Source organism: Genypterus blacodes, unplaced genomic scaffold, assembly GCF_046128005.1.
Source record: "Genypterus blacodes isolate CSIRO-AG114 ecotype Tasmania unplaced genomic scaffold, CSIRO-AGI_Gbla_v1 ptg000037l_1, whole genome shotgun sequence".
NCBI classification, from domain to species: domain Eukaryota; kingdom Metazoa; phylum Chordata; class Actinopteri; order Ophidiiformes; family Ophidiidae; genus Genypterus; species Genypterus blacodes.
Window position 1 is genome coordinate 744,835 of NW_027466850.1, and position 12,391 is coordinate 757,225.

Sequence of the window (12,391 nt, forward strand, 5' to 3'; positions counted from 1 at the left end):
TCAAAGCGTCTCCAACATGACGAGGAGCTCCCATCACCACCAGAGGAAATGTTTTCTTATGAACTGTATGACTAATCATGAATAATACACGTTGGAGAGCAATACGGGAATAAGCAAAAGAGGAAAAGAGCCAATTCAGCCTCCGATCACGTAGCTCTGACAGGGAAACATGGAATTACTGCAAACAGGAAGAAAGCTAGAGACCGGGTTTACATCCAGCCCAGGACGGAGGGGAAGGGAGGAGAGGGGAGAGGGGGATCTGTGTGTGTACATCACAGCCTGGGCTTTATAGGAAAAGGTAGGGAAGAGAAAAAGGAGAGAGGAAACTGTCATCAGCGTCATTGGCGTCTAAATATAGTGGTGAGCCCCCGCAGCTCTGTGTTTCCTCTGCAGAATGGAGGAGGAAGCAGGTATCTTACACTAACTGTGAACTGATGAAATGACGATGCTGCAGATCCGGCGGAAGTGTGTTTGTGTTTTGTTGACATTGTTGCTGTCATTATCATTATTATTATAAAGACCGGGCAAGAAATAAGAAGCTTTTGTTAACAGATAAAAACGTAATGAAGGGAAGAATGCTGTGAAATGACAGCATCAATAATGAAGGAGCGCTGTGTTGCTCTCGCCGAAGCCTGCATTTCAAACACACACACACACACACACACACACACACACACACACACACACACACACACACACACACACACACACACACACACACACACACACACACACAAACATCCCTTCTAACGCCGACTCTCACTTCTCGCCATCTCGTCTCCTAGCCCCGCCCCCCTCGTGCCCCCATTCTGCTCCGTCAGTCCCACGCGCAAACCGCTCGACAGACGGCGGTTAAGCGGCCGGGCGCTGTGAGCCTGGGAGGCATTAAAGATGTAGAGGGGCTGAAGGGAGATCAAAGCAGGTGCAACCCCGCCGCACCAACGCCTGCCCGTCCCTCTTTGGGGGCCGCTACAGACTGACAGGGGATCGGGATCGGGGCGGGGCGGTCTGCAACCCTCACCAGGCCTGATGAGACGACTCGTGAAACACTGCTAAACACACAGCGTGAACATTTAAGGCCCGACTACAGTCTCTGGTCTGCTCGTGGGCTGGAGGCAGCGTCTATACTTTGATTGATAGAAGGAAGATCCTGCCCCCTGAGGGTTAATGTGCTTCTAACCAACCGCACAGAGAGTAGAAATGTATTCTTATAGGAGGCGTTAGACAGATGTTAGTCTAAAGAACGCGGCAGAAACGTTGTAATCTGAAAAAGAGTTCAGTCCTCAAACTGGAGCCTTAACTGGGCTCTCTATCAGCAGGATGTCAGCCAGGCGTGTAATTTAATAACCATGTAATATGACTTTGATCTGAAAGTGACGTGTGTGTGTGTGTGTGCGCGTGTGTGTGTGCCAGAGTGCTTGTGTGCGCCTGTGTGTTCCGTAGAGAAAAAGGTACAAAGGCAGACGGGGGAGAGGCAGGAGTGGGCTCAGAGGAGGTGAGCAGCGTTGTGACAGAAGCGTGGTTCTCTGCCTCCCTGACTGACTGACTGACTGACTGACTGACTGACTGACTGACAGGATCTCACTTCATCAGACACGAACCCCTGCTTGGTACGAGACGCAGAAACTTAAGACACATGCAGAGAATATGCAAAAATATGGAACATTCGAAAAATGCTAAGTAAACCCCAACGGCTGCAGACGAGACGTTCAGTTCAGATTACAGATTACACACTCACAAATTCCAAACACACTCCTATGCCTACCCTTCCTCACTCAGCTCACACACACACACACACAGGACAGACACAATCTTAAATCCATCAACAATTCCCCTGAGAGGTTTAATGCGAGCATGACTGTCTACTTAGGATCCATTTTGTCACAACACGGGAGAGGAAGTGTGTGTCTTTGTGCAGGTGTTTCCACTTCTGTGTGCTTTCATGGCTTTATATCAAAAGACAGATTGTGGAGAATCTGTACGCCGGAGAGGAATGCTGCAATCCCGGCTCCAGGTTGACCTCGTGGCCCCGCTTCTTCTCTAAGGGTTGAACGAAACCTCTCAGCGGTGGAGAAGAGGGGGGAGGGGCATTGTGAATGAATCTTAAAAAGCAAGCAGACATCAGAGCACATAAGGTGATCAAAATGTAACATATGCTGTGATTGTCCTGTGGAGGATCATGAGAGCTGGCTTAGATAAGGTTCAGAAGCCTCTGTCCTTCCTGTGACCAGAGGGAATGGTTGTATACTGTATAAGAATGTCTCTGTAGTGTTTCTCAAAAGTCAACAAATGTCTCAAACATCTAAAATCAGCGAGGTCATGCTTCACTGTGTGACTCATCTTCTTCATATGCTTTGTAAAAATAAGTGTGGTTTGTCCATTTACAGAAATAACTGGACGGAACCTTGATTTTGGTGAATTTGTGAAGAACCCGCCCACACAGTCCTGTTTATAAAAAAAACAAAGTCATAAGGAAACTTGTCCTTGAGGATGGAATGTGTTCTCTTTAAGGAAACACATTTTGGCATTTAGAGAGTATGAAAGTCCTCTGCACAGGTCTGAACCTTTATCTGGTGGCTTATAGTAACTGCCACTGTAAATTGAGATAAAATGAGTGGAACCACACTACTGCCCTGGCGGATGCTGATGCTGATGCTGATGCTGATGCTGATGCTGATGCCTCATAGTTCCTGCCAGCTGTGCTTATAACACCATGGTGAGCAGAAACTGTGGCTGCTGCGGATTTCTTCCATTAACACAATGTGAGCAGACACACACACACACACACGATAATAGACAGAATACAGAACTCCTCATCCTCAACTGAAAGCCAGGATGCTCTCTAGTGTTTAGTAATACAGTGTGTACATTTGATTTGTGATGGAAGCTGCAAAGCAAACAAAGAGAATCCAAGGAAACTCATCTTGGGCCACTGGACTTGCTGGTACTAGGACTAGTTGCGGGTCTTTCCTTGGATCCCATGATCTGGATGCCTGAGCACCTTCACCGTGATGAAACAAAGAGAGCCCTGTGTACAAAGCCACAGTGTGGAGGGAAAAGCTGCTGCTTTGAGCTTGATTCATATAAATGGATTACTAAATGGACCGGAGCTATCGGCCTCTCATCTTGTTCCGACTCGCGGGGGACTACAGGGAGTTTTGTCTGAGCCAGTCACCAAAATAACCCCCTCCCTCCCTCCTCCTCCTCTCCCTGATGATTGTCCACTTCCATTCTTTGTGTCCTGAAAAGGTGCTTTTACCAAGATCAAACAGGGCTCGCCTCAATCCTTTTAATGCAGTGTGACGGCTTTATCCTTTCATTTTTCCTCCTCTCACCGCCATCATTTTAACCGGGGCGGGCAGAGGTCGGTGTCGCAAGAAGCCCCCGTGCTCGCCATCACCATCGCTCACTCTTTGCTCTTCAGGGCCGAGGTGAACACGCCGCCGCTGACCGCAATTGTGTTCGGGGCCTCAGGTTTCCCACCGACAACACACACATCCTTCCTCTCTCATGATATTACAGCACACTTAAGGAATATCTATTAATTCTTGCGATGGTATATTTGTGCGTGCGTGTATTGGTGTGTGTGTGTGCGTTTAAGTTGAATGTTGTGCAAAGGAGAGATAAGGCGGGGAGGGTAAGCTGCTGTGGAGACGGCGCTGTCGGACCGGAGAGGGAGCATTGGAGTGAAAAATGGGACTTATCCACTTAACCTGTTTCCTGATAAGAGAACCACTGCAGGAGGCCGGTAGTGTGTGTGTGTGTGTGTGTGTGTGCCCGGGGCCTCTGAGAAAACACACACAAGGGGCACGGGGCCAGACACTGAGCTCCCCCAGTCTGGATTGTTTGTAAAGGAGAGCTAAGTGGGCAAATTTCAACGAGAAACGTCCGCAAAAACAAAATTTAAACACTCACACGGCGCCGCAGGAGTTCCTCCCATCGCCCCTACAGCCCGCCGTAGTACCTGCCTACTTAATTAATCATACGCTGTACATACAGTATACAACGTTTCCAGTGGATTGACAAACTCCACGCTCCTAAGCAAACCTTTATAAACTACCCTCCATTATTCATCAGCCTGGCTGTTAGCCGCCGCACACCTCAGACTGAGCTGTTGTGGCTTAAGTCGTCTCTCTAAAAGCGCCGTCTTAACAACCTGTCACAGGACTCCGGGCCGACACGTCTGAGCCGGCGGCCTCCGACGTGCCTTTCCAGCCTTAAAGTGTGAGAGGAGTACAAATGGATGCTTTGGCTGCGGTGACATCAGGGGAGCTCGGCGGGCGGAGGAGAGGAGAGGCGATTACGTAACGGCACTAGCGGTTAAAGAGAAAACCACTTTGTTTTATTATTCTGACGCCTTTAGAGCGTTTAGTGTCGGCGCAGGCGTTAAGAGATTATCCTGCCCTCTGATCTGTTACATTATATGCTGCATATGCACATCTATAATGGCATAAAAGCGTTTGTATGCATCCTTTAAGTGGATACATTTGTGTCCAATTAGATCTCATGGAAGCTGTGTGCTGGGGAACTGGCTGTGACGTATTTGAGTGAACTACGACCTCCAGGTGCTTCAGGCTGAGGATCTGTGCAGCTTTAGACAGACAGGACGCTGTAAGACACTCTGCCTCTCTATTTACATATCTGTCTCACTTCTGACGCTCCAGGGTTTGAGTGTGTCTGATGTGGCGGTTCAAATCCGGCCTCGTAAACAGGAAGTGAAGTCGCAGGCAGAAATGTCGGGATTTCCCCCAACAGCTGCGCTATATAATCACAATATGGCTGCGGAGTATTGGGACAGGTCCAGGATGGAAGTGACCAGTAGGACAAACTGAGACCTGAGCGCCACGGCAACACAGCGGCTATCTTTGGAGCGGCTTTGATATGCAGGCAGAGTCGACCGAACCTTTGCTCCTGTCCTTTCCTGTGCTCGCAGACACAACAACAGATGGAGGGATGGACACACACACACACACACACACACACACACACACACACACAGTTTTCAAACACAGCAGCGGCACCCCGGTAATGAAAAAAAAAGCAAGAAAAAAGGTTTACAGAGTTTGAGAGGAATACCAATGAAGTGGAGTGCTGGAGTGTGACCCCTCTCTCTCTCACCGTACAACAGGTTTGGTTTGAACTCCCCACATCCTGCTGTCATGAATACCAGAGAGAGAGAGAGAGAGAGAGAGAGAGAGAGAGAGAGGGGGAGAGAGGGAGGGAGAGAGAGAGAGGGAGGGAGAGAGAGAGAGAGAGAGACACAGCCCCAAAACAGACGAGTGTGCAAAATATAAAGGCACACTTCCTGTCTGGGTTGAAGACCCTTTTGCCTCCGTCAGACAGAAGTAAACACAAAACAAAGAAACGCACACACACACAGACACACAGACACCACACAGACACACACACACACGCACACACATGGGGCATTATTCATGCAGCGGGATGGCCCTCAATGAATCCGTGTGTGTAAATGTCATCAGCAAATGTCAATAGCTGTGTGAGGCGTGTCCTGAGGACATGCAGCCAGCATATGGGCCACCACACTCAAGATGTAACTCCATTTCCTACCACTTCATCTATTCTTAATCTGCTTTAAAGACCTCATCTGCTGTGTGTGATGAATTAAACAACACCTGAGCGAGAGAGAGGCTCTTTGATGAGGAGGGAAGCAACCAAAAAAAAAAAGAGCGCGGTTACGATCACGACGACTCTCATCTGCTGTGATAAAAGGAACAGAAGGGACAGGAGGAAGGAAGAGAGCGGGAGGAAAACTTCCAGCTTCCTATAATGACTCTTAAATAGGAGGCAGAGTGGGAGGAAATAAGTGCTGCTAAGTTCAGACGCCGTGTGCTGAAAGAGACGCGGTGGCGGCGGCGGCGTGTTCTTTTCGTACCTCGATGTAGGCGGACAGGTTGGGGTAGACTCTGTACGGCCCCATGATGTAGGACAGCGAGGTGGTGGAGGGGAAGCTGGTGGTCACGGCGTGGCTCACTTCGGGCAGAGAGAACACCTTGAAGCCGAACGTCTCGTACAGCTTCAGCAGCTCCTCGTCGGGTTTCTCCTCTCCCTCGCTCAGGACGCTGCCCACAATGTAGCGGCACTCCTCTGCCGGCCTCTGAGAGGGGAGAGGAGGCAGAAGGAAGCGTCAGAGAGATTAAAATGACAGAACATGAGTGTACATACAACGGAACAGGACAGAGGACGACAATCAAGGTGTGTGTGTGTGTGTGTGTGTGTGTGTGTGTGTGTGTGTGTGCTGGAGCTCCTTCCTCACAGAGAGCAAGAGGAGCCTTCTAGGCAGATGTTGTAAAGTGCGAAATGAAGGCTCATGACCATTTACGCTTTAAATAAAACACTTTAAACTGGGGGCGGCAAATTGACACAATTAGCTTAAGTGTTTTTCAAATTTAGGAGCTAATGGGGGAACATCGAGACTCTGTGGACTCACGCTGCGACTCTCAAAGTGAGGCAACTTTGGAGAAGATACGAGAGAACGAGCGCCATGGTCTCTCATTGACCCCATGACTCAGGATTGGCTATCCAGCTCCGACGCCTTCAGATGATACGGCTCAATGATTCCTTACTGATAACAACAATACGGTTGATCAATACTGCCGCTGATGCTGCGTCACCTGAGATTGTTATTCTCGAACGGCGTTTCCCTGCATTGTAAAGGCTGTAAGTGTGAAACGAGGCGTCGGGCTTTGCTCGCAGACGTGTTTGTCAAAGAGCAGCCGGCGTTGGAGAGCAGCCAGCTCCAGATAAGAGGCGGCGAGGGAGGTCGGCCCGATGAAAGAGCGCTTAGTCAATGAAGTGCAGCCAAAGTGGTGACGGCTACCTCCTATCAAACTATTCACCCGGCTGCTTGATTCATGACACGCCACCCAGGACGCTCAGAGAGAAAAGACAAATAAAAATGTTACTGTGATATTTCATAGCTCAGATCTTGTGTCCAAAGGCTCACACACACACACACACACACACACACACACACACACACACACACACACACACACACACACACACACACACACACACACACACACACACACACACACACACACACACACACACACACACACACACACACACACACACACACACACACACACACACACACACACACACACACACACACACACACACACGCCTCCGTTCCCTTTCCTGCTGTAGAAGAACACTGACGCTTCATACGTCCACGCCCATCTTCATACCTCCACCTTGCGTCATCATCATCATCATCCCCTCTAAACTCTCCACCCTTGCCTTCCTCTCCGTCTCACAACGTTTGGGCTTCATTTTTTGTTGCCACCTTGAGCCGTTACCATCTTACACTTTTCCCACTGTTCCAATTTGTCCGAAGCTTTTGTGCTATAACTCGTGCTCGCTGGCGGCCGCCCGGATTCCCCGGCTGAGATAAATCTATTTGATGGCCCCACCCCTCGCCCTCAGTGGCTCTTAATGCCTGAATCATGCGGGTCGTAATAATGACTGACAGCATCTGTTAACGCGAGCGGATAATCTTTAGTGTCAGCCGACAGACGGCGTCGCCTCCGTGCTCGTCAGTCAGTCGGGGAGCGCGGGTCTCATCCTTTTTGACAAGGAATTACATCTTCATGTTAGCAGCGGATACACAGGGTCCAGTATTTACACTGAGCCGATGAGGCGGGCAAGGAGGGGAGGGGGGGTTTCCTTGCGGCTGAGTTGTGTTTCTGCAGCGGGGGCGGCGTTTCAATTGGATGGTTTTGGTGAGCGGGCAGGGGTCAGCGTCATGAAAGACTGCGATGTATGGGGGGGAGAGGGGGGGGGTCCCTCTGGGGGCTGTCGACAGAGGCTTCCCTCGTCAACACTGGTGGTCTTTGATAAGAGACACGAGAGCGTCCGTTCAAACACGAGAGCGGCTAACAACTGTCCTCCCACAGCCCGGCCTCTCTTTGCGGCCCATCTCCGTCTGCTCGTCTAGCGCTGATAGACTAGAGTGTGTTAGGGCCAAACCAGTATAGTTCACTAATGATATCATTCAGAGCTCCAGCCCATCATTCACATCCCACACACACACACACACACACAGCGGTGAGCGCAAACAGCAGCTCTGACTGCATCTCATCTCCGCTTCCCTTCCCCAGAGACTGCAGGCAATTAGGGAAGGAGAGAGGAAGACTGCGCCGTGGTCTTGCCGTGTCTCGTCTTCTCGCTGCACTCTTGGCTGTTTGGGCTCGGAATTGTAACACGGCAAGAGAACACAACAAAATAAATCAGAGTTACGAGCTGCTGCCAGGACAGACTGAGCTTTCTGAACCATCAAACAGGTAGAGACGACTGTTTGCTTCCATCTGGCCTGAGTAAGAGGTAGAATGTCCAAAGAGGAACCGGACCAAGACGCAGCAGAGACACAGAACGGGGCCGAGATACAGAAAACACTTTCAGATCCGCCGCCTTCGTGCCGACTCCATTCGCCGCTTCCTGTGACCGTCGGGCTAATTAAGCAAAGGGACAAACGGCCAACTGGTGGAATTGTGGCACAGGAGACCCGAGCCCGGCTTCCCCCCGCTGACAAATGTCCCCCGCCTCGGCCTTAAGCCCGCTCTCAGGGGACATGTTGTGAGGAAGAAGTAATTTCAAAAGCAATTCTTTGCTTGGTACTACAAGAGCCCACTGTGATGGATGAGGGCTCTCCAACAATAAAAAGGAAGGAAGGCAGAGGTAATTCTTTATTAGCAGACACGCAACAAGGATTTACTCTCTTCATCTCTCCGGCTCGTGGCCCCGCATCTCTTCCCCCCGCAGGCCATCGCCCCATTGGAAGGCGGCGTTTTGAGTGCCGGCCTGGTTTACAATTGGTCATTGCCGCCCGTATATTAGCAGGTTAGGGAGGACGGGGGGGGGGAGACAAACAAGACGGTGGGATCAGGGATCTGCCTCGCCCGGGCCTGAATAGGAGATCATAATGAGCCCGAGAACGCAGCAGCGGCGGCAGTGGCACCACCACCACCCTCATTTTAAAGTATTCTGCAAAGCAACCGATCAACACAATGTGAAGGCAAAGTGACGCAGAGGGACATTTAGCAGTGAAAGAGCACAACATCAGCTCCCTCTTAAGACAGACCTTATAAAGCGCATACAGGCACGGCAGCTGCAGAGGCACAGCAGCAGCGGCGCTACACGTAAACAAAGACGTTTATCTTGTTTCATTGCGTGGTTAGGGTTCCTTAAAGGATGAGGTTCAAACGCTAAAAAGGTGAAAGATGACTGAATCTAAGGGAGAGAGACAAGCATTACTTTTGCATGGCTCTTCTTTGTATAAAACAAACGTCTGCATGTTTAACGTCAGTCAGCGTTAGAAGTGGAGGCAGGAGTTGTTAAGTGCTTTGCTAAAAAACTAAGGGCAGACTGTGAGAAAGCATTTTCCCCGCTGCACTGCAGTCCACAGATCTGTAAATGTTGAGCCTTTGTCGCCGTCTCGACAACAACGTCTGCGGCGGAGCGTGGAATGTGGCGGCGTTCGTTAAAGAAACAAAAACCCCACCGAGTTTTGAGGAGAGGAGGAAGCGTCCTTAACTCACAGCTCAGATCTCACCTGCACAAGACCTAGGAAAGCTTTTTTTGAAAAGGGTTTTCTTCGGTTGCTGCTCAGTGGCTCACAGCGTTTCCTCCCTCACTACAGAATATCTGGAGCGCCGAGACAGATGGCGTTTAGCGACACTTCACAGAGAAGTAAAGAAAATCTGACACATGTGGAGAAAGAAGAGAGGAGGACTATAGGATAAGCTATTTCACAACACGAGCTGTCTTATGCCCGAGTGTTCCAGAGCGATAACCTGTCTGAGCAGATTGGAAGCCATCTCCCCCCCCTCCAGGCAGATGATGAAGCAGCGAGAAAGTCACAGAGAAGGAAAAGGAAACTAATAGGGCCGAACGGCTCTGAGAGCACAGGTGCTGATGGGCTGAGTAATGGACCAGAGCGCGTATGTTTACTCAAACAAAGGCAAAGTGGGAGACAATAGAGAAAGTTGTGCTGTACTGTAGATTAGATGTGAAGTAAAGAAAAAAAGTTAAAACACCGTCTGAATATCTACATTGGACTCAAAGGGCTCCTCCTCCTCCTCCTCCTCCTCCGCACTGATGAGACAGGGCTGTCCACGTCTGCTGCAGTCAGGAGCCAGAGCAAATCTCCTTCTCCCCATTCTCCCACCTTCTTTGGCCCCGGTGCAGTTCTGTCCCTTTAGGCTGCGCTCAGCCTTAGCCAGTAATTACACATGGCATCCTGGGAGTTCTGGCATGTATAATTACTGGGGAGAAGATGAGCAGCCTGCTGGAGACGGCAGCCAGGGCGCTGGTTTGCTTTGGCCACAGTGGTGGAGCTGGTTCACCAGATACACACAGTGTGGCAGCGGGCCAGCCAGATGCCACAGAGCAGGCGAATCATCTCCTCTAACACCAGCTATGAACGCATCTCTCCTTCCTCTACAACACTTAGTACATTTTAAACGTCTTTACCCGCTGCTGCCCTGCCCCTTAGAAGGTTACATTAATACATGTTCTCTGAATGAAGAGCGTCTGTATCACAGCACGGGGTGAAAGGCGATGCGTCTTACAGGTGTGAGGGAGCAACAGCATGTAAAGACATTCTTCACCGTCTCGTTTTACCGGCTAATTAGAACTAATTGGTTTGTAGAGAGAGTAATGTTGTTATGCTCAAACAGGAGCCGGACCGATACAATCACACGGGCGCTGTCAACAACATGTGGTCCAGAATACATTTAGACAAAGAAAAGAAGCTGTCTGTTGATGCTGTCTTCTAATTTGGCTGTTTTTCACTCAGTGTGCAGACGTCTGAAACCTTAACGGGGTGCTTTGCCACAGGAAAGCCACCGTGTCCCGGGTGTTGCATAATATTGACTTAGAGACGTCTGGGATCAAACCTCAGAGTAACGGCGTATTTATTTCTCATTTTATATCCACCTTTAAAAGCCGAAGCTCCTTGCCAGAAGGCCTTCTTTCATGTTGTTGCCGTCCACAGACAGACAAGCGGCAGTAAAATGCTAATAAATCTGACTGGGAGCGCAGCGATGCCGGGGCGGCTCTGATCTAAAATTCCGATTGATGAATTGGAGCAGCGTGAGGCTCTCAAGGTGAGACAGGCTGCTACCAATTTATACTCCTCCGCCACGACAGGTCCGGACCCGGCCTCATCCCTCACTGCCGCTCCCGTGCACGTCGACACACGGTGGCCTTTCATTTTCCTCCTGTTTGCCATGGGAGGCCATCACTGGGTCTCCTTCAGAAGCTACAACAAACTGGGAATAGGGCAGATCAGAGGATGAACCAGGCCCTCGATAAAAACACATTTCTCAGCGCTCCAATCAGCCGCATTTAAAGTTCTGACACATGTGGACTGGCTTTGATTGCCCAGCCTCGTCTGAGGCGTAATGTTTCAGCAAACGCTCCTTTTACTGCCTGCTAATTCCCGCTACAAAACCAAGTCATGTTTATCAGGACTTTTACTGGTTTATTCATCATGACACACACCGCTCACACACTCTCTACACCTTGACTTATTCCCCCTCTCCCGGGTTAAAGGTTTATTCTAATTGCGATTGAGCCCGGGATGTGTTTATTACTATGATCAAAGGGAGGAATCCGCCGCCTTGGTCAGGTCAGCTCAGTTCACATCCTAACCTCCGATCCTGCGGCTTTGTTTCCGCTGCAATGACGGAAACCTGTGAGCCAAACTCCTAAACAGCCTGAACTCTTGGACCCTTGGTAATAAGATCACAGCATTAAGCCAATTAAAACTTCTCACACTAAGATGCAAGCACACACACAGAGAGAGAGAGAGAGGGAGAGAGAGGGCGAGAGAGGGTGAGAGAGGGAGGAAGGCATCAAGAGGAACATTTTGCACTAATTGGCAATTTGGGAGCTGCCACTGAGGCTCTAATGGAGTGAGGTGAGGACATTAAACATCTCCCTATCACTACACCCCAACTGTCCGAAGACGGTGTGGACCTGAAGTCGCTGTGGATTGCGGTCCTCAGTGTGCAGAGCGGTGCTGGTTGTTATCCTATGGACATTAAACCCAAGGGGATTCAAGGACACTGCAATTACTAAACCTAGTAGAAGAGAAACCTGACTCTGGTTCAAACCATGCGTGAGGACCCCAGTAGTAAGCAGTGAGACAATGATGAAGTAATACACGGCCGCTCGTGACAGTTTGAGGTGCCGATATATTATAATAATGATACTCACCTCTCACTGAATAACTTGGAGAATACTGATGATGCATACCTCGCTTTATCACACAACACGTGCTATTGTAAAAGAAATCTAATAGCCTGATAATGCAGACCAGTGTGTGTGTGTGTACTGTCCCGGCCCCACATAATCTCCA

At 49.8% G+C, this 12,391-nt stretch overlaps 1 protein-coding gene across 1 annotated transcript in view; it reads right to left on the reverse strand.

Moving 5' to 3' along the window:
* Nucleotides 1-12,391, reverse strand: part of tex264a (testis expressed 264, ER-phagy receptor a) — a 42,718-nt gene that overhangs the window by 27,369 nt on the left and 2,958 nt on the right. Inside the window, exon 2 of the mRNA XM_076147208.1 lies at nt 5,897-6,118. Coding sequence (XP_076003323.1) covers nt 5,897-6,118 — 222 coding nt within the window. The remainder of the gene's footprint in view (nt 1-5,896; nt 6,119-12,391) is intronic.